The 23,967-nt window shown below is 34.7% G+C and overlaps 1 protein-coding gene across 1 annotated transcript in view; it reads right to left on the bottom strand.

Moving 5' to 3' along the window:
• The window catches only part of LOC127948508 (tumor suppressor candidate 3), a 70,785-nt gene that overhangs the window by 7,948 nt on the left and 38,870 nt on the right, over positions 1–23,967 (bottom strand). The window contains exons 5-8 of the mRNA XM_052544986.1: positions 23,272–23,412; positions 22,548–22,637; positions 4,005–4,068; positions 2,582–2,656 (exon numbers count right to left, since the gene is read on the bottom strand). Of these exons, the coding sequence (XP_052400946.1) occupies positions 2,582–2,656; positions 4,005–4,068; positions 22,548–22,637; positions 23,272–23,412 (370 nt within the window). The remainder of the gene's footprint in view (positions 1–2,581; positions 2,657–4,004; positions 4,069–22,547; positions 22,638–23,271; positions 23,413–23,967) is intronic.

The following is a 23,967-nucleotide window of genomic DNA, read 5'->3' as shown; positions in this document are numbered from 1 at the left end:
TGAAACCCTAGATTTGCATTTCCTGGAGGAAATACCAGAGCTTACTTTAGGATTTAGACTTTGGTTCTGTATAAATAAAATGCCACATCAGATCTGCTTTAAACATGGTGAATGCATTCAAATCACATAATGTCTCACCTCATTTGAGTACAAAGACAGCTATAGATTAGGGGTGTGAATTTTTGGTTTGCCAGTCAAACTGACTCATAATTCACTAGGTTTTGATACAATTCTTATATATATATATTTGGATTGCATCCAAATAGCCACACAGCTGTTTGAAAAAAGGTTCAAAGGGAATTACAAACCAAAACTGTTTCATTTTAATTAGTGAAATTAACCAGCAATCCTACATCATTTTAAGAAGAATACACGCTAAAATATAATTATATTCACTATTTGCATAGGTTCAATTAGGTAACTCTGCTCAACAAACAGATTCATTCTAAATCAGCATTAAATCCATTTCCAGCTCAATTAAAACTGGTCTGTGTGTTTTGAGTGCTATTTAGCAGGAGTTAATAACACAAGTAAGGTTAAAAACAATGTGTGCACCACATTTAAATGGAAGTACGTATCCATGACTGCTGTAGCTCCTGCCTCACAAACCCACACAAACACAAATTGCAATTACCACAATTATACACTTATGCTGACACACACATACAGTAATTATAAGCATTTGTCTCGCAGTGTATTGCACAAAGAGCTCACGTCTTTTTTCTGAGCAGTCTAAAATCAGAAACAAAAAGCACTCCCCTTGTTTGTCATGGAGGTGAGTTTGAAACCAAGCCAAAAATAACTCAGCATTTACATAACTCAGCATTTACATATTACCCATAATTCTTACCATTAGCATATCAAAGCTGAGGATGACTCTTTGAGGGTGGGACGGAGGCCATCACATTAAGTGGTCTCCACAGCTAATGCAGTGATAATACATGGAAAGCTAGTCATCTATCAGAGTCAGGAAGAGATGCTTGTCTTTATGGGAACCCCTGAGAAGCACTTCAGTAAGGGGAAAGGGAACGAGTTTTGATGTGAGAAGCACAGATGGAAAAAAAGACAGTCATGTAACGCATTGTAAGTGGGACATAGATTTGAGCAGGAGGTGATACCAGGACACACACACACACATACTGGATGCAAAACACATACTCATGCTCACAGTTATCAGCAGCCAAACACACACTTGAAAACACAACACAATAAAACACACAATATCAATATGCAAAAAGGGAAAGTATGCTGCTTTGATGCTTTTATGCCTCTTAAAGAACACTGAAACCATGACTTTGAAAAGCATACATCTAACAGATGCTTTTTCAGCATATTTAAAATGCTCTTTTTGACAGAACCATAGAAATAAACAAGATTTCTTTTACACTGTGTGAGTGGTCCTTGCCCTTGGAAGACTCAAAGCTGTGGTTGTGGGTGGCAGGCCATTTACTGGGTGTTTATTTAACTGTGCACTTTTAGCCCTATCGACTTCAAGAAAACAAACTCTCTTAAAAACACTGTTCACACTCTTACTAGTTTGTTTAATTTGATGTCCAGCAGTGGACATATAATTTCCTTCTCAGTGTCATTTGTACCACATCTCAACTGATATTCTGTGGTGGAAAAGTGAGGAGTGGAAATAATTTTCTTATTTCTGGAATAAAAAGGCCAACTCCTTTGTCTTGCTAATTTTACACTTGAAGTAAAGGTTTAGCATAATTTTAAAGTGACCAAAAAAAGAAAAGAAAAAAGAAAAAGTGATGCTGTAAAAAAATAATGATAATAATGATAATGATAATGATAATATATATATATATATATATATATATATATATATAAATAAATATATATAAATATATATATATATATATATATATATATATATATATATATATAAATAAATATATATAAATATATATATATATATATATATATATATATATATATATATATATATATATATATATATATATATATATATATATATATATAATAGCAAACATAAATGCATGGGCATAAAAAAGTTTTCAAGGTTAAGAAAAATTAACAAATAAATGATATATTAAAAAAATCTGAATTTATCTATATAACAATCATTTTGAAATAATATAATATGCTGACTTGCTCAGATTTTATCAGTTATTATTGGTGCTCAATTATTAATAGTGGTCCTTGTTATTATATATATATATATATTTATGCAGCCTTTTTTTCAAGATTCTTTGACAAATAGAAAATGCATTTGAAATAGAAATGTTTTGTAATATTATAAATACCTTTACTGTCACCTTTGAGGTATTTAACTTGTAAAAGTACAAATATTATTTTTATTTAACCTTTACCCGGTAGTGTAAAGATGCTTGAAGTAAAAAAAAAAAAAAAAAAAAAAAACATTAATTACATCCGGGAATTACAAGTTGATTACAGTAGTCTCTAAAATACTCCAGTTCCAAGACATAGTTATGGTCACTCCTTCAATGAGACATACTTTTATTCTGAGCTTCATTACTAAATGATTTTTGTTAAAACCCTCACATGGGTATTAATATGAGAGAAAGAAATACAAATATAACCAACTTACTCCTTCGTTTTCCCACGTCTCCCTTAGAGGTGGCGGCTTCATTCAGAAGGACCATTCCCATGGTGATGGCAGCATCTAAGATGGAAGTCAAAGAAAGAACCAGCAGCATGGATGTGGCTGGATGTGGCAAAATTACTTATCGGTCTGGCAAAACATAGTTTTAGCACAACTGGAAATTTCAATTACTCTGAACACAATGGAAACAAGACACTCTACAACTCTGAGCACACTCCACTCAGCTGGGAGGTCTCCTCTAGCCTGGGGGAAAGCTAGGTGTCAGCGCAAGGAAGACAGACAAACATGAGCTGTTCTGCCAGCAGCCAGAAGCTCCCCTCTCCTCCAGCAGCCGAGCCAGACAGTAGCAAAGGGTCTCTGTCTGTCTGCTCACTCTACCCATCAGGCACAGTCAACAAACCCACGTAATTACAAGGGAAGTTCACACAGAGAGCGACACTCGGGAGGGCATACCCAGCCCGGCCAGGTGAGCAAGTGTGCATAGAGCATTTGAGAGTTTCTGAGGATAAACACCGAAAAGTGTAAGAAGATTTCATACATTTGCACCTTGACAGATTTTATAACCACAGACTAACAAACATGACCAAAGCATCTACTATCTGACTTGTTTACATAAAATATAATTTTTAGTTGACAAAATGTATATATTCTAAGCAAATGTAAAAGTTTCAGTAAGATTTTGTATTGTTTTTAAGAAGTCTCTAATTCGTAACCAAGTTGTATTCATTTGATGATAGTAATAATAATAATAATAAAAAAAACAGTAATGTTCTATTTTAACATATTTAAAAATGTAATTTATTCTTTAAATAATAATAATTACTACTACTACTACTGCTACTATACTTGGAAACAGTAGCGCATTATTTTTCCACATTTTTTTTTTAAACAGTATTTGTAGCAAAGGTCTTTACTGACTGTCATTTTTGATTAATTTAATGCATCCTTGTGGAACCAATTTTCTTTCTTTCTAAATAAATAAATCTTACTGATCTCAAATTTTGAATAGTATGTGTATAATTAAGAATATAACAGTATATTTCTGTGTTCATATGTTTTTGTAAGCACTAAATGCAAATAACAAATAATAATTTGTCCCATTTATTTTCATTTTTATTCAAGAAATAAAACCTTTGTCAATGTAAATGTTCATCAGTGAATATGTAGACAAGATTAGCATTGTTTTCCAACTTTTTTCAATCATATTTAAAGCGAAAACAAACAAGTAAATAAAGTTAAGCTGCATTGAAAAGGCTGGGGTAATTTTCAGTGGCACATCCTAAATTTTGAAACATTACCAGAACAAAAACAGATCTGTATGAAGTTAGTGGGTTATTACGGTTCACTTCATTAACAGAACAAAGTGGCAGGTTCATTGTGCAGAAAGAGGTTTTATGTGAAAGGATACTCAACAGAAGAATAATGTGAGATTCAGCCACGAACTGTGCTTGACTGCTGCCATGGATATAACTCTGAAAAAGACAGGAAATAAGATGACAAACAAGGAGAAATTAACATTCTGCTTCCACAAAGCTGTATAACTACTATATTATGGGTCTATGATAAGCAGTGCATTATTGTATTTATCATACTGCAAATGCATGAACGCACACCACCACTGACTTTGTATTTAACAGCAAATACATAAATAAATTCATGATTCTTAGAAGGGAAAAGGTCAGTTAGAAAAGCAAAAAAAAAAAAAAAAAAAAAAAAAAGGTAAAAAAAGGTAAAAAAACAAATAAGGTCAAAACAGATGCATGGAAAGATGAAGGGATAATCTAGGATAAAATCAAAAGAAAACTTGAGAATAAGTGACAAGAGCTTCAGTGGGTCAATGAAATGAGCGCTGATGCACTCTAACACATCAAGACATAATGACATCACTTGCTCTCTGGAGAAAAAACACTCTAGATATAGCATAAACAAGACTTCAATTCATCTGTGCTAGACAAATGTGCAGGAACAGTGAAGAATTGAAGCAGCTTCAATGAAAACCTGAAGTTTGCAGGCTTGAAAGCATTCTAAAACTTCAGACTTCACATTTTGATGGATGAAATCTGCCAGTGAATTGCTTTAAAGAAAATCCAAAAAACTGGGTGAACTAATTATTTCATCATCAATATCATCATCCCAGAGTCATTTCAATCTCTATGGAATTTTCTTCTATTTCTGTGAATCACAAAAGGAGGAATTTTACAGAATGTCCATGCTGCTCTTTTCCATCAAAAAAAGTAGTATACAACATAAAACAAACCCTGTGAAGCATTGCAATTATTTTAAAGTCATGCAATAGATTTGCTTGAAGAACAAACTGAAACTTAAGTTTTTTTTGTGTGTGTTTGATGGTAAAAAACAAAACAAAAAACCTCACAGTTTGAAATATCTTGAGGTTAAAAGATTGCTAACTGAAAAATAAATAAATAAATGAAAAGATATCTGTGCACCATTTTAACGAATAAAATCTAAAGCTTTAGAAATCAAAACTTTGGAAACACAATGTATTAACTATTTCTACTGAGGTTACATATTTAAATAGAGAGTATAAAGTGATAATGTATTCAATTAACGTATACTCTGAAAAAACTAATTTCAAGGTGAGATGAACACATTCTTATAGTTAAGGGGATTTATTTATTTATTTATTTAGTCATTCAATCCTATCTAGGCACCACCTAGACACCATCACTGAAATATGTCGCTGAATTTCATTAGTTTGAATGAAGCCTGAAAGACATTCATGTATGTTTTTATCAAAATATATCTGACAGAAACCTTGGAGATGATAGATTTGAGTAGAAATCACTACTGAAGACGAAATATTGAATGCTTTTTGTGTTCAGTGTGACACTAAGTAAAAAAAAAGTCAATAGTCAACTTGAACACAGCTATAAACTATTGAAGAACTAAACACTGCCATCAGCAGCTGTTGTCACTTGCAGCATTTCCTGCAGAGACAGAAAAAGAGAAAGATATGGGGGGGGGATTGTGGAAAGGAGGGAGCCATTAAGAAGAAGATATGAGCAAATAGGCCAGTGCATTTATCACTGTCATGTCACCTGTTGCCTCTGGGTTGATGCATCTGCTAACATTTAAACACAGCCACACTGCTGCATATTTTCATATGGAAGAAACCGCCATTTAGAAGCACTTTCAGCACTAACACAGAGAGACACAACTGAGTTATTCTAATGAAGTATCTGACGTGGGCTTTTGCAATGTAAAAACATATTATTTTTACTTATTCATTCACTATTCAATCATGTTTTACATTTATAATTCTTATTTGATTTAATTTTTAATTTTAATTTTATTTATTTAGTTGATGAGGCAGTAGGATGCCATGTATACAATATTAATACTGCATAACGCTTTAAATTTGAATTATTTAATAATTTTATATATTTAGATTTTATGTATTTTATATATTTAAAATATTTTACTATTTAAATTAAACAAGAATTTTATAGCCTTACAGAAATATGTCTGAATAGTAATGAAAATGTGTTTAAAATGTACTCAACCTCCGGCCATCCAAGATCAAGATGAGTTTGTTTCTTCATCAGAACAGATTTGGAGAAAGGTACCATTACATCACTTGCTCACCAGTCAATCCTCTGCAGTGAATGGGTGCCGTCAGAATGAGAGTCCAAACAACTAATAAAACATCACAATAATTCACTAGTAATCCACATGACTCCAGTCAATCAATTAACATCTTTTGAAGTGAAAAGACATGTTTGTAATAAATAAATCATTAAGATGTTTTTAAACTACTTTACAGACCTCTATCCATCATGTCTTCACTGGTTTATCAAGTTAAAAAAATTTGTTTTCTATGGATCAGGAAAAAAAGTATGAACAGATCAAGCACTGCTTATACAAGCAAAAACTGTCCAAAACAGGTCTGAACAAACACGGTGGATATTAATGTGTGAGGACAACAGGTGATGGACCTTTTCACTGGAGGAAATTTTTTTATTATGGACTTGTATTTTGGCCAAAAGTTAATCTGCCTTGATGACAGATTTGTTTCTTACAAATAATTGAGCTTTTAACTGCACAAGATGTTAACTGATGGACTGGAGTCTTGCAGATTACTTGTGGATTACAGCAATATTTTTATCAGCCGTTTGGACACTCATTCTGACGGCACCCATTCACTGCAGAGGATCCATTGATAATCATGTGATGTGATGCTAAATTTCTCCAAATCTGTTCTGAAAAACAAACAAACTACATCTTGGTTGGTATGAGGCTGAGTAAATTTTCAGAATCTTTTGGGTGAACTTGAATACTACATTTGTATATTCCTTTAATACCTGCTAACATTAAAATGATGGCTTATTTAAAACACACATGAATTGATAGAGTGAACAAAAGAGGTTTAAATACAGAAAATCAGAGAAATTAATAAATAGGTGGTATAAACCAAGCAAGAGAATCAGTAGTTGTGAGGACAAGTGTTAGTGTCATTGCGTGGGCAGATATCCTCATCACACTGTTCATTTACTCAGAGTTGACTTCTGCTCTGGGCTTTGAGGCAATGCACTGAAGAGCAGATTCATTGTACTGGGGTTACAGATGTCTACTTTACAGTCAGACTGACATCACCATTCAATGAACCATCAAACATCATATTTAGTGCTTTGTGTAGGAGCATACATGACTGAATATGATCATTACAGCCACCTACATGCATTTGTATTCAAAAGAGATTATTTTTGACTCATGCTAAAATTCAACTCCTACACTTTAAAAAGCGAAATGTCTGTTAAATGAACGCCCTGGCCTTGGAGGTTGCTTTAAACCCTGCCAATGTCAACGATTCTCTACAATTAGATGATTGCACTCGTTTTGAATTTAGAATCTGTTCAATTAGAGAAATAAACAAAACAAGCTATAAAAAAATACCAGACTTATCACTAGAAGACAGAGGCATTTGTATATTTTCTCTTGCAAATAAAATCCAAATTTTTAATGAATATGGAGTAATTTTAAGAGAACTAGGGATTATTTTATTCAATGGTAAAAATCAGTGCCATCACAAAATGTTAATTTTTCATTAATAACTTCACTAAGCATGAGGTCAGGGCACATTAGCCTACGAACACATCGATGTTGGTGGTGGTGAAGCAAATGAGAAGCAATTTAAGATGTGCTGAGAATATCAAATGTAATAGAATATAAAGGAGGAACCACCCAAAAGACTCTCTTCGATTCACACACACACACACACACGTTTGTTTTTGTGAAAAGTGGGCGTAATGGTTTTTATACTGTACAAACTGTATATTCTATCTCCCTACACCAACCCTACACCTAACCCTAACCCTCACAGGAATCTTTGTGCATTTTTACTTTCTCAAAAAAAAAAAAAAAAAAAAAAAAAACTCATTCTGTATGATTTATAAGTGTTTTGAAAAATGGGGACATGGGTTACAGTATGTCCTCATAAGTCAACCTCTCCTGATATGTCACAAAAACAAGACACACACCCACACACACACACACAACATACAGTAGGAATATATGACGATCTCTATAGTGAGTCATTACGTTTAGCCTTGTCAAAATGCCTGGGGACACTTCAATAATAGTCTAATGGTATACTGGATTCTCAAAAATGACATTAATTTCCTCCAGAGAACAAAAGACTGTAGTGCCATCAGGAGAATGCATCATCAGTCTTACTTTTGTGGTTAAAGGCACCACAGAATAATAATAATAATAATAATAATAATAAAGTAATACTGGTTTGGAACGGCATGCTGTTAAATCATGACATAATTTTCATTTCTGGGTCAACTATCTCTTTAATCTCAGTTAATATTTCTACATTTTGCCATGTCCCACATAAAATTCACCTGTAAGATGTCAAACAATGCATAACTAGAGCTCAGACTTAAAATTCTACAGTTTCAGACTCCCTGCGGTACATATGGAGAAGCAGAGGAGCTTGATCAAGAACTCCAGATAATTCCGCAGGTGGAATTTTCTAATCAGGATGGATTTGTGCCAAACTCCTCAAGACAACCTGCTTGCCAAGTCTTCCTGTGCATAGTCATTCAATATTGTCCCAGCAATCACTTTGATTTGCACAGAGTTTCTTCCGAGCCCACTTTGAAGTTTTCTTATTGAAAAGCTCTTTAGCTCAAATAATATGGATGCCTTTTTAGCGTGCTCTTCCCAGTATGAATGAACAAATTCTCATAATAACGTTTTCCCTACGACTGTTCCCAATAAACAACATTACATATTTCATCACCATGGTTGTTTTTTGCCCTTTTCTTTTTTTATTCCCTTCATTTTCCACTCGAATGGTTTATTTTAATGCCGCTTTCAATCTGTGGAACAATGCAAAGCTCTTACTCAAAAAGCCAGAGGAACATGCATAGCACATTAGGACTGATATAAATTCGAATTGCAAATTGCAGTTGTGTTTGATAGTCACGATGAAAAATACCGTAGTACTCTCTGTGGCCCTTCCAACTGATCTGATGAATTGAGCATTGTTTGTTCCCTTTTCTTAGACAGGCAAATAGTTGCGGGTGGCTAAGTGTGAGCAGAGAGGAATAAGTTCTGTGCTCAGCACTATAATTGGACAATGAGAATATGTGTGGTTATTCAATAAAATAATAATAATAATAATAATAATAATAATAAAAACACAATTCTTGCTACAAAGACCATGCACTTATTATCCATGCAAATCTGTTTAAAAAAAAATATATAATAATAATTATACATGATCAAGATTGTTACAATAACTTCATGGAGGCTAAAGAGGAATATCACATGGGAATTATTTGAACACATTCTGTATTTATTAATACATAATAGTGTATAAATGAGATTTGGCGACTGATGTTAGAGACGATCATGGCTGACTGGATGCAGAAAATACCAGATTTTAATATGTCTTTGGGGTGTTGAACTGCCCTTCATAACAGATATTACATGAAGCCGTTATGGATGTCTTTGTCTGAGCTTTAATGAGAAATCCATTTCTTTCCCTCCTGAGTAAAAATGTATGAGATTCCTGTTTTAAGCCCTTGTACACTAACAATGCACACTGTGGATTTTGGAGAAAGCCTTGCTGTTTAAATTTTTACATTTCACACTTAATTGCCATTGCGGACTAAATTAGCAACCCAAATTCAACCACTGATGAATAATGTGTGAGTTTTAACCGCAAGAGATACATTTTATGTTCCAGGGACATACAGTTGCCTAATAGTTTTGATGTAGTAACCTTTGCGAATCATTTGTTGCTGTTTTTCTTCCCCCTTTAAGCCTTCACTATTAAAGGTCAAAAGAATGAGTTAGTGATGGAGATAAATTTAAAGTCAAGAATGAAGAAAAAAAAAAAGGGGGGGGGGGGGCTTGGGGGGTTGGAGGGTGTTAATTTAATATGTAAAAAAAATTGTTTGGCTTTAGAGAACAAGTGGGCTATTAATACATTAATGCTAAAGTGGGAGGATCAGCAAAATTCACACACACACACACAAAAAAAAACTTTCCTTTTCTATTTTTAATGATTCTAATTAGCATTTGCAAAACACTTTTACAAAAGAGGGGAAAATACTAGCCTTATGAAGGTATTAAAAAATACATGGTTAAAAAAAAAAGGAAAAAGAAAAAAGAAAAAAAAAGAAAAAGTGAGATTAAAGATTAAAAGATTAAAATAACACTTATCACAGGCCAGGGCTCTTTAACTCCTTTTTTTTCAAATTCCTTTTTTTTTTAAATTTCATAATTATTAGACCGTAGCACTTTTGCTGTGAGAAAGATAACTTTAAAAACAAAACACTTACATGTGTCTGTGTACATTAACAATTTAGGGTACATCTTTCAAATTAGGAAAAGAAGAACAAATGTATGAAAAGAAAATAACCATGAAGTTAACAATCCACATGAGAGAAAATGGCTATAGAAATAATAATAGATAAACTACACACTACTCTTCAAATGTTTGGGGTCAGTAGGATTAAACTGATCTAAAGTGACAAGAGATTTATAATGTCACAAAAGGCTTTCTTTTGAGCCTCTATTTATAAAAATCCTGAAAAAAAGATCACATTTTGACAACAAATAAAAAAGAAAAAAATGCTTTCAGTAATTTATAAATCAAACTCTTTTCAGTATTATTATTAATAATACTTTTAATGTAATATCATTGGTTTTACTGTATTTTGGTCAAATAATGCAATCTTGTTGAGCATAAGGCAAATCTTTCAAAAATGTCACAGATCTTAAATAATACAGAACTGCCACTTCATACTTAAGAAGATGTGAAAAAGCAAACATTATTGTCATTTCTTTCTTGAACTGAAACTTTCAGTTCTCATCATTAATTTCACTAAGACACTGTGTCATCATTTGTCTGCATTTGCATAAATCAATTTAATTGGATAAAACAAGATGGAATGGAATGCTTCTGGTTCTTGCCTGAAACAATATTCAGCTCAACTGTGGGCAGGAAAAAAAAGCTTAAACACACTCTGAATATGTACCACAATCCAATCGCTAAGATTTGTGCAGGTGCACCCTGGTGTATCAGGCAGCGCAGCGATTATCAAAATCAATCGGAAGGCTGTATAAAAATGATTGACGGGGCGTGTTTGGCCGTGGGCTGCCAGCTAAAGAGCCCTTACATCGGCAGTTGAGTCCTTGCTTTTTGAATGTGTGTGTTTTGTTTGCTAAATAGCCCCTAAAAAGGTCAAGGTATTTTTTTAGACATTTCATGCATCATCAGTTTTGTACCATTGCTTAAATTGTGCCAACAACTCAAGCATTCACTCAAATGCAGTGGCCATTTTCTTTCCTTAGTAATTCATCATAAAACCACATCAAAAAGAACACTTGCTAGGATGTAAAATCCAGTCACTAAGGTTTAAATTCGCAGTATGTAGCTGGAAACACCTATCAGGCTTTTGAGGAACTTCGTGGTTTCTGCAGGCAGATTGAATTTTTAGTCAGTGTGGGAGCAACCTTTCATTACCCCTACACTGTCATCAAGCATTACATCTCCACTCACTCAAGTGCTGGCGATGCGCTGGCCCTGCAGTGGCTCAGTGTTGGCATCACCATGGCTTTAGTCCCCCTGAGGCCTGTCACTCCTTCCAATGAGTTTTAGTCTGGTTTTAAGATGTTTGTTTTAAATGAGTGGGGTGTATTGGTGTATAATGTTGATGGTGGATTTAATGTGTTGACAGCTCGCTCTAGGACATTTCCAAATTAAGAGTACAAGGTGCCCTGTACAGTATGTCGTGTAAATTGTGTACCAGACGGTGCTGAGCAAAAGGTAGATGAAATGAGCTCTCTTTTTGGGGTGGAGTGGTTTTCATTCAGATCAATTTGTCTGGAGCGCAAGCTCATCAGCGGGCTGCTCTGAGAGCCACTTGGATACAGGCTGGCTGACAGCCAGAGAACCTGCCGAAAACTGTTAAGGGAACGGTAACAGTCCTTATTACGGTGTAAATATTTGCTTTGACAATCATTCAAATTGATCGCACTTCATTATTACAGAAATAGTTCACTTGTAAATGTAAATTATATAATCATTTACTTGCCATATTTTTTTTTCTTCTGTGAAACACAAAGGTAAGTAAAAAAAAAAAATTACATGATGAATGAAATGAACTCCCAAATCTAAATAATCATCTTTAAATAATCATGTACAAATGCACCAACATAATCAAGGCTGGAAATCAAGAATTCTCATAAACATGATTTGGCACATAAATTATATGGAAAAATGGGTATCACTTTTTGATAGTCCACTTTAGACATTCTGCTAACAGTAAGTAACTTTGCCAACTTCATGTCAACTAGCAGTCATTAGATTATTAGTAGACTGTTTACTTAATACCTTCTAACACTTTGGGCCCTATATTAAAGATCTAAGCGCATGGTCTAAAGCACACGGTGCATGTGCACTCATGGCGTGTCCGAATCCAATTTTGCTAGTTTAATAACGGGAAAACGCTCGGTGTGCATGGTCTAAATGGTTTTTTCCCTATTCTCCTAATAAGTAATGGGTGTTTTTTGGGCGTAATGCGCAATAAACCAATCGGAGTGTCATCTCCAATTCCATTTAAGAGGCAGTTGCACTCACACTATGGTGGATTTGCTATTTACATGGCAGAATTGGCAAGCACAAAGACAGACCGTGTATCCAGAGATAAAACGGAGCTGCTAGTCCACCAGCAAACAGGTAGCCTAATTCTGATACACGCAATGACTATGAAATGTAGGCATTTTATATTAATGTAGCATACACAATAATAATCTTTTGCATTTTCATCTTTTATTGTTTCATATTTAAAAATGTTTGTGTGCTGCTGCACATCCCTCTGTGAAATGACCAAAGTGAACACGTCAAGTGAACTTGCCCAGGGGCACATTTTCTACTAACGCAATCTTTAAATAATAATAAAAAAAAATTCCCTGTTGACTTAAGACAAAGTTTGAGTTGGTCTATGGTGCAGTCTATTTTCAGTTCCTCAATATAGCAATGCACCTGAACACACATCTTTTTTAGACCAGCACACCCATGAGTGCACAAATGGGTGCAAATGCATTTGCTATTTACACTATGTGGAAAAACACTTGTGCAGCACCGGGTGTATGATAGGGCCCCTTATTTTGATGTGTCTACAACATACAACGAACTGAATGTGAGAAGCTTAAAGTATGCAAGTATATGTTAACTTATTCTTCTATCCCAAAACCTTCCCTAACAGTCTACTCTGAGAGTTAGTTGACATGTAGTTGCAAAGTTATTTTTGGTTAGTAGAATGTCTAAAGTGGATTATCAAAATAAAGTGTAATCGAAAAATGTTATACTGCACACACACAAACACACACACATATATCATATTTATTCACTATATGATTACTATAATTTTTTTAACTGCATTGTGTCTCACGTATTTAAATGCAAAAACATGTTGTGTATGACCATAGTCCTTATTCTGCCCTTCATGCACAACACAAGAACATTTTAATGCATCTACACCCCCCAACACTGATATTTACATAATCAACACATAATCAGGACATTCAACATATTTGTAAACACACTCATCCGGTCTTTCTCTGGCGTTTTCAGTCCAGTTGGTTTTGGCAGGGAAAACAGCCTTTCAGAGTGTGTAAAATAAGCCTGCCAGCACAAGTTAGAGAAAGAGTTTTCAAGCTTGTCAAAAGAATTCTCAAGCTTATGGACAGGGGGATATGGAAAACTCCAGCAGCCAACGGCAACCCTTCAGCACAACCGTGGGGTGCCTAACAAGCTCAGGAAAGAGCTGCTCTGCACGGAGGAAGACAGGACAAGTTCGTGCTGATTTCATCATATAGGACAAGCCATTAGATGCTCAGACCAGCTGAGGGATCCGGGTTAGACAGCAACAAATCAGTCACTCTCTGCATACTACTGCTACAAGCTTATTACTTTACTGCTACATAATGATTTACTCTAAGCTAATTACTACAGTTAATAAACAATTTGGAATATTGCAAGTATCACTTAATTGACTTAATGTCACTTAATGACTTATGAAGGTTTAGCTGATTAGCATGGTGCAATGCCCCTGGAGGTACATATCATAAATACAACTTATGGGGGCACAAATATCATCATCATCAAAAAAAAAAAAAAAAAACATTGGATTTGGAGGAATCATAAATCAAAAAATTTCATGATATTAGTTATTTTTGCCACCCCAATCATGCTTTTTTTTCTGGAGTGAAACAGACTTAAGTGGACCATTACAGTTGGAAGCAAGAAAAAAACAACAACAACACTGAAGGAATAGTGTGAGCTAAAGAATGATTTAAAGAAATATTCTAGGCTCAATACAGGTCGAGATGAAGCTGACCGAATTTTCATCTCGTTCCTGGAAGCTTATAATTTAATTAATACACTTATATTCTAACATTAAAACTTGATTATTACTTGAGCTGAGTTACAAGTTGTTATTTGGGGTTTTATGTGTACACTTTCATATAAAGTTGCAAAATTGGATAATTTGGATGACTTTAGACTTTTAACTTTAGGTTAGTAAGCAAGTTTTTACACTTAAATCATGTTAACATCCATATGGTTTATGTTTATGACTTTGGAATAAGTGAGTACTCTCACATTTATGGACCCATTCACTTTGACTGTATGCACCTCAATGGGACACTTACAGTAAGTGCTTAATTATTATTGAACCCAGAACATGCCTTTAAAAAACTTCCTTACTATTTTTCATCCAGTAGCACTTCTACCACAAGCCTAGCCTTAATGTTTTACAAATAATTACAATGCCTCAAAATAAAAGCTATATATAGACCACCTATTGTCCACACCATGCATCTGGTTTCTGGTTAAAAACAGACCACACACCATGGAAACGGATGTCCAAAAAAAAAAAGGTTTTGATGGAAACTGACCAGCTGCGAGAGGTCACAGTAACAGACAGTCTGGAGTCTTCTGGACTGGATCTGACTGACAGCTTGAACTGATACCAATGGAGAATCAACAATGAGACACAAAAAATGAAACTTGATGCCTTCCAAACAGGTAACAGACATACTGGGGCTGCTTCTTTAGAAAAAAAAAAATCCTTTACTACAAGTATTTTGTGTTTATTTACGTGTAACATTCATTAGCTGCCTCAAATAAAATGGGAAAAGTTAACCATAAAAACTTTTTCAGACAGAAGGCCCTTCTGGCAAAATGGAAGATTGGCATCAATGTGATAAATTCGCCGTTAATCGGCCTTTCCTTCTCCTGTTTGTTATTTTCCTTTTGGCTTTCTTTATTATTCTTCTCTGCAGGTTTCTTGTTTCAGCTGTAATTAAAGCTCCCATTCAAACACCAGTCGTCAGGATGAGATCTTGAAAAATATCTGCCTCAAGTGCAACATTTATTTAATGCTTCAGTTCACAGTTCAATCCGGTTAATAAAGACTCCCCAGCATAGCTGCATCCAAGCTAAAAGCCAAAATATTTGCGTAGATGTAATAAAAGTGACAACACGCTGGAAGGGAAGGGCAGATGATTTACCTCTCGCTGGTGGTAGATACAGAGAGGCTGCAAGAGTTCATTATGGTATTGTGGGAAATGAAATGAAAATGGTGAACTGAAGTAATGCTAATGTGGACAGAGGAACTGGCATCTTCAGGTGACTTTGAAAGAGGACACCCAATATACGTGATCAAGTCCTCGAAGAAAGTTTGAGGACAAACTTTTTAAGTTAATTAATAGCACAAAAAGAAGAGTTCAGGACAAACAAAAGAGCATTAGCCTTTTCCCGGTCCAGTAATTTGATTGGTCAAGCAGTTTATATCACTCAACCTCTCTGTTAACATTCCAGAACTGTGTTTGTGAGCAGTGCAGAGTGACTTTCTCATTTACAATGGAGAAACAGTGTTTTTAAAGCGAAAAGTCACTAATGACTCACTTAATTATCACTGTGAATCATTTAAATAATAATGCAGCTACTTTGGAGTAATAAGCTGCCAGACCTGTTTTTGTTTTTATCAAATGCACATTAGTTTCCGGGGGCTATCAGTTTTTCGATGACATTTAAAGCCTGTCGTTTACCTGGACTTTTTAATAACTACCAAAATGTCCATGCAGTCAAAAAAGTTGAAGAAATAAATGCTTTTAATAGCAAAAGCCAGGACAATTTTGAGAATTGTTCAGCTCTTTTGGCCTAGAGCATGTTCGTCTTGAGTGTCAACACTGCAAGGTGTTTGTGTGCATGCGTATGTGATCTGTCCTAAGGTGCGAAGCCACAAGTAGATGCGTAGCTTTACTTCACATTGCTTCGCCATTTCGTCAGTAAGCAGTCAGATACTTTCATTATCAAAACAACCTTCTACTCTCTAAATGGGTTTTGCTCTGGGCTGCAGGATGAAGCTGGAGAAAATGTAGAAATGGCACTTTCAGACTCTGACAAGAGAAATATAATTTCATGCAAATGTAGCGTTTAGTTTAGAAAATCAAGGTAATGTTTTTTTCCCCCAACCACTGTCTCTCGCACAACCTCTTTCCACCTTTTTTTTTTTTTTTTTTTAATTTCACACTTCAATGCACAGCCATAAATGATGACTAAAAATCTATCTCAGCAACATGCTATAGTTTTGTGTATGGCTGAGGCCTTTTAGCAAAGAGTAACATTTTTCTTAGTGATAACAACTTCTTGCATGTATGCTTTGCCCATAAAATATGAGGATACACACAATAAGAGTATTATCATACATTCCTATTGACATAGGCCACTGAAGTACCATGACCCTGAACAGTCACACGAATTAAAAGCATTCTATTCAATATGTGCCAAGTTACACAATTAAATATAACAAAATAAATGATTTATAAATAAACACATACACTAGTGGTCAAAATTGTAAAATAATTAAGATATTTAGAATTTTTTGATAAAAAAAAATAAAATAAAATAAAATAAAACCGGTCATATTGTGAAACAACATTGCAATTTTCTATTTGTGAAAATGTTATGTATATAAATGTAATAAAAAAAAAAAAAAAGACAAAGCTTTCATCCTGAAATCTATCTACGCTGATTTGGTGCTCAATTATTGTCAGTTTACTAATGCTGCTCAATTATTGATAATGGTTCATATTATTGTCAGTGTCTTTCTACTTATATTTTTTTGTGGAAATAGCAATGTAAGATTCTTTAATGAATTAGGTTAGCTTTTGTAATATTATATTGAACATTATAAATGTCTTTACTGTCAACTGTGATCTATATATATATATATATATATATTTTTAAATTGTTAATGCACAACATTGCAGATTTCGCTGTATTTTTCATCAAACAACTAATGCTATGATTATTTATTTATTTATTTTTTTACTTTTGACCACTAGTGTATTAATATACATCACACATCCAGAGAGTGCTTCTGCATTCTGTGAGAACTCCCTCATAGCCTGCTTAACTTTCTGATTTTTTTGGTGCATTATGAACGAGTTGACACTGTCCACTCAAACTAGTAGAAATGTCCCCTTCAGTTCCAGCTTAAGGATTAGAAACCGACAGATCCAGAACTCCTCCTGTCGTGAGCTATAGATGATCATTGCCTTGAGTTTGGGAATCATAGCATTGTTAGCAGTGCATTTATACGTCTCTGGATCAATGTTCAGGCCTGAATATTTCATAAAGGCTGTCTTCAGGCCACATTCTCAGAGTAAGAGGATTCAGAACCAGAGTAATAAAACAATAACAGAATCCACGTCCTCCAAATAAATGAACCATCAGTTACCATCCAATCCTGAACAACAACCGAGACACGTTTTTTAACAATTCATAGTACATTCCCCTCTATGGCTCGGGCTTAATTGTCATTTAAGATACTTTTCTACTCATTTGTTTTCTTCCTTTTTGATCTTTTTGATGAGTTTTTTTATACTCTAGAAGTCAGGCATGTAGTGAGAGATCTTTACTAGCTATTTATAGAAGCTTAGTGTAAAAGTGTAAGTGTAAGTGTAAAATTCTAAATATATGTATATCTCCAAAACAAATGAACAAACAATCCTGCAAGACTTGGATTCTGGAATCTGATTGGCAAAACAAGACACTCTGTGGTCAAACATGTTTGTATAATGATCTCTAAATTGTCCAACTTTTGTTCAAATTTGTGCTATAATACAATAGAATGTGCTATAATACAATAGAATGTTTCATATTTCATGCTTTTTGCTGAGGTTTATTTTTTTATTTTTTAGACATAACAGACTGACTACACATTATTACTTCTAGTGTGTAGCAAATCACAAAATGTGGCTTTCATGCAGCTATGTTTCTTTACACATTTTACTGAAACATACAGTACCTGCTGGTTCTGCACTTTATCTTAACTTTGTAACTGCAAGCTCCAGAGGACCTCAAGTGCAGTTCATAAAAGACTTGTAGGTCCAGACGGAGACTAAAACTGCAAACTGTCTATATAGGCACTCGTATCACAGGAACAGTCAATAAATGTTAAACTGTCATACCAGGTATTGATGCATTTTGAGTATATATAATACAACATACCTGTAAATCATTTTACCTACTGTATTTATTTTTAAAGTGTTAACATTTGATAAAAACAGTAAATATAAACATTACACACACACACACGCACACGCACACGCACACACACACATACACACACTTGTTTCTGTGAATTGGGACTTTCCACAGACTCAAAGTCTGACTTTTTGTCAGGATTATCTGATGAATACAAAGTTAAAGAACATACTGTAGCATTTATTTGAAATACAATAGTAACGAAGCCAGTGTTGTAGTCGAGACCAGCTCATTCGAGTCCGAGTCCAGATCGAGTCCAGAGAGGGTCGAGTCCGAGTCAAGACCGAGTTCAGAAAGGGTCGAGTCCGAGTCAAGACCGAGTTCAGAAAGGGTCGAGTCCGAGTCAAGACCGAGACCAGAGAGATTGGGTCTGAGACAAGACCTAAAGAAATCTTCAAGAGTATATCAAATGTTTGGTGGAAACAATAAAGGGTAAAAGGGCCACATAGTATGTGGTGTAATTTGTATGTACGGTATGTATGTAAGGTAATTTTATTAGTATTATGAAGTGTTACTTGTCAATATTAAGTGCTCATTTTCACATAACATCGTTGTACCACTATACACATCCATATAACCTTTCTAGTACACATAATATTACTGTACGACTCTATATTGTAATTCTACATAACACTTCTAGTATAAGTAACATTACTGTACCACTATACCTGTAAATGTTCAACTGTAACAGCTTTTACATAACTTTTAACCTTGAAGCTTAACTAATGACTGCTAATATCCTTACAATGTATTGGATTATGTGCACTTTAGATGTTGTGAAGATTACAGATGGGCATAATTACTTTTCAAAAAAATAATTGAGGAGACCATCCTGCTACCCAACCAAGCACGATGTGGTCTCATGATCAATCCACCCCAACTAAAAACTCTCTCTACTGGCGCAGAGGAAGCGAGGACTGACAACAGTTACCATTTTATCACTTTCTGTAACAGCAACGGATAATCTAATGCTAATTTCCCTGGATGGTGCGTTTTAATGCAGGGTAAAATACACACTAGTCGAAGTTTTTTTAGTTACGGAGGCAGGAGGGTAACTTAAGGCCGGTGACACACTGGCTGCGTGGCATCTCTGCTGCGTGCCAGAAGCGTGGTGGCTGCTTCGCGTTTTCTGTGTCTTTACACACCAGAAGCGTGCCTGCACGCGGCGCTTGGCGCGCTGCTGCGGCTGTAGGTGACATAGAGGGAGGCCGCCAAAAAAACCAGGCTCTTTATTTTTTTTATTACAATATCAAATTTATTTTTTTATTTTTTTACACACCTACTGATAAGACACCATCAACAGTATTGACGGCAAAATAGAGTATGTTTGACAGGTGCAATATTTGAAAATCGACCATTATTAATTTATTTTTAAAATTACATTTATATCTGAATTTATGTCAACCTATAGACTTTCAAATATCAAAATGTCATGAATTAATATGTATTTGTGTACAAAATGACATATAAACATATTTTCCTAGTATATTTTGCCTGGAAACGCTTCCAACATGTACGCGTGTCGCGTGAAAAATAGGCGTCGGTTCTATTTCTAGCATGCACGGGTTTTACGCGCGTCTCACGCAGGCAGTCTGCAAGATCTAACCTGTTAACAGGGGAGCCGAATTAAAAACAGACACGCCACGCAGCTGAGGCGCTTGCGCCACGCATCCAGTGTGTTGCTGGCCTAACGTCTCACGTCAAAAGAAAATCACCAGTCATTGGATGTGTCAATCATACATCAATTTAAATAAACATTAACATACAGTAATAATCATGAAATATTTGGATTGGGACTCGAGTGGACTCGGGCATAAGTCCGATTCCTAATATGTTCGAGTCCGAGTCAATACCGAGTCAAAATGCACACGAGTCCATGACAAGACCGAGACCATTAAAATACGGTCTCGAGACCGAGTCCAAGACCGAGTCCGAGTCTCGAGTACTCAACACTGAACGAAGCAAAGTAAAAGTCTTTGTCACGTGATGATTTTAATTCATGCTTGACGAATAAAAACATTAATTACCTTAAAAAAAATTTTTAAAAAAAAAACAAGAAAAAACTTTTGAACTCTATAAATCTAATGAATTTTTTTTTTTTTTTACCAGTGTACTACCTGTGAAACCTAGAATGTGTACGGTTGATTCGGATAATCCAAGTTCACTCTATTGAGCTTATTCACTAAAACGTATCACTTATCAATTTGACACACATTTTTGCCATCATATGCATTACAGGCCATTTAATGTCTTTTGAGTTTGAGTAAAGTATACTAAAACTGCTGGCTCTGACATGATAATATTTTTACTAAATTTCAAAGACGTTTTAATAGCATGAATAACTGTAAAACTAATACGGCATTACTCTGGAAGACCTACACATTTTTGCTCTACTTGTAAACGGAAAAGTTTTAATTGTCAATTTAGACTAGGTCATTTGAATGAAGGTCTCGAGTCAGTGAGGATATAATTTTACAATAGCACTAATGGTTTCTTTTGTATAGCACAGGTTAGATGTAAGAGAACCTTACCTCACTGACTTTAATTTCCCCGAGTCATCAGCATTTTCATTTCACCTCTGCCTTAGAGGGCTATTAGAGGAAAAGATGCAGCTTCAACTTACTGTGTTGAGCTTAATGAAGAACGGTGATGAAGCAGGACTGGGAAGGATTATGCACTGAAAGAAGCTGATCTCCTTATTTATGTTTTAATAATTAAAAGGCCTTAATCATTTCAGATTTATTGTGTTATCGACTGGAGGGATCACTTAGAAGCCAATAAGACGCGGATGCAGAACAGCAGGTAAGCGCAGCTGCTGCAGATCTCTGTGTAAATATATTGCTGGACTGTACATATTAACAACAAGCCTTGGCCTTTTTTAACAAAACTTGATAACTTCTGCCATGAGCGTACCCTTTTTAAAACAATAATTTACTTACATTTCATGTAAACAATCATTTAGCATACATTTACATTATGCTAAGTTAGGATATTAAACTGCCCTGGTAACATCAGGTCATATCACTTAATGCTGAAATGACAGTAGAGAATATATTATATATTATATATATATATATATATATATATATATATATATATATATATATATATATATATATATATATATATATATATATATATATATATATATATATATATATATACACACACACACACACACACACACACACACACACACTTAATAAAATTAATAAATTAATAAATTATCTTTCTATTCAGCAAATAATGTACTATATATATGAACTGCAATGAACTGTAGTGTACATAAATATATAAATATGAAATTAGTAGTTTTTGTATAAATAGAAAAATATATATATTTTTAGAAGTATAGTAGGTTTTGTTTTTTGCCTTCTATTCCTAGAATCGGTGAGATTGGGGTAACGAAGGGATGGGGAGCATGGTTAGATCTGAAAATGTCAAGCCGGATTCAAATTTGGGTCGTCTGCGCAAAAATACCAATGCATGTGCTCTACCCTGGAGGTCAGTTCTCTGACATCCAACTCACATTTTTTCATAGTTCTGTCTGGCTCCATACCACTACTTGGACGCCAGTTCTATTTACACCAAGTGCAGTATTTTTTTTATTTATGAATGTAGGCCGTATCCTTTGTAGGAATTAATATTCCACAGGATTCACTGCTTAAGAATCAACTGAAACAGTCCTATACCATGTAGAATTCAAGTTTGTTTTTCAGTTGGCAAAACTTCATATGATGGATAGCCATTTAATGAACAGACACAAACAAAGTCAGCCAAGTCAAGAAAGGTTTAGATGAGTGGTACGGCACATATACAGAGCTTTGAGACAAGCAGGTGGGCAGCACTTACCACCTGACCATTTTGAGGGTTCTTGTGGGCATATGGAGGACCACGGATATGATTCCACATCTGACCTGAGGTCATGGCAAAGACCACACACTGTGGAAAAGAAAAGGGAGAGAAAGATTGAGTATACTAGCTTAGTGATATGGTGATACGATGGGAATGACAAACAGACGGAGTGAGCGATAAAGATTGATTACATTCTTATAGCCTGGAAAAAAGAGAAACCTTGCCATTATAATCAATATGGTGGATAACAAACTTTATCCAATGGAGCAGTAAAGGTCAACCACCTTCACACTTCAGACAGCACAACACTTTAAATCAAACTTTTATGCAAGACACAGCACATAATTTCGACCTCAGGTGGTAAGAAGCACACTGAGTCTATGCCTTTAGCTTGTTTTGTCCCCTTGAGCTGTTGTCTTCTGTTTTTATTACATCAACTTGGGTTTAGATTCAATAAATTGGCCTCTTTTATGGCTTAAAAACTCTATAAATAATTTTTAATTTAGGTTTACTCCATGGTCAGCTGGTTTTATTTTATTAAAGGACCTTATAAAGCAATAGCAAAAGTGTTGAAGTTGTTGAATGGTTCTAGGGCCAGAGAGAGCTGACCGTTGCACCACTGCCAAGATATACATTGTTGTTTGACCTGGCCAGTTTTCAACTCAAAGCATGGCTCCAGCAGTTTCATTTGAATTAGGGCTAGATAATGAACATTAGGCACCAGTGCGGCCATGGCCCAGCCAGTCTTGTTGTAGATGAACTCCAAGTTGTTTCTGCGCAGATAGAGGAGTCCACCGACCAGAGACACCAGCAGAGCCAGAGCGATTGTACCCGAATAGTTGGGTGGCCGGAAGACCCGAATCTAGACAAAGAGGAAAAAAACAACAACAAGTATTTCACTTTTGACTGACACCTTATATTTTAGAAACATTGCCTTGATCAGTGCCAGAGCTCTCTGAACAGTGAATGCAACAATAAAGTGGAAGCAACTAAATCTGGCATATTTGCATGTTATAAGTTAACATGTCAAACTAAAATATTTAGTTTATTTATTACAATTAATTACATTATAATTTCAGCAATTCCAGCAATTTCAGCAAAAAATTATCAAACAAGAATAAATGAATGAATGAATGAATGAATGAATGAATTAATGAATTTTCAGATATTTGTAAATGGACAAATGAAAAAAAAAAAAGGTTTTAAGACATGAATAAAGACATAATTTCTCAGAAATTGGTAGGCTATATGTACCATCTGTACAAATAGGTGTTGAGACATGAAAAGAAGATGACAGTATTCTGACAATTGCAACCAGTTATGACTTTTCAAGACAGACAAGAAAAATAATACAGAAAAATCCATAAACCTTATTTAGTAAACATTCAGTTGTTAAAGCACTGCAATCTCAAGGCCA

This window comes from Carassius gibelio, chromosome B1 (assembly GCF_023724105.1).
Source record: "Carassius gibelio isolate Cgi1373 ecotype wild population from Czech Republic chromosome B1, carGib1.2-hapl.c, whole genome shotgun sequence".
In the NCBI taxonomy this organism is placed as follows: Eukaryota; Metazoa; Chordata; class Actinopteri; order Cypriniformes; family Cyprinidae; genus Carassius; species Carassius gibelio.
Note: the sequence above shows the minus strand (reverse complement) of the source record. Positions and strands in the feature narration are given on the sequence as shown.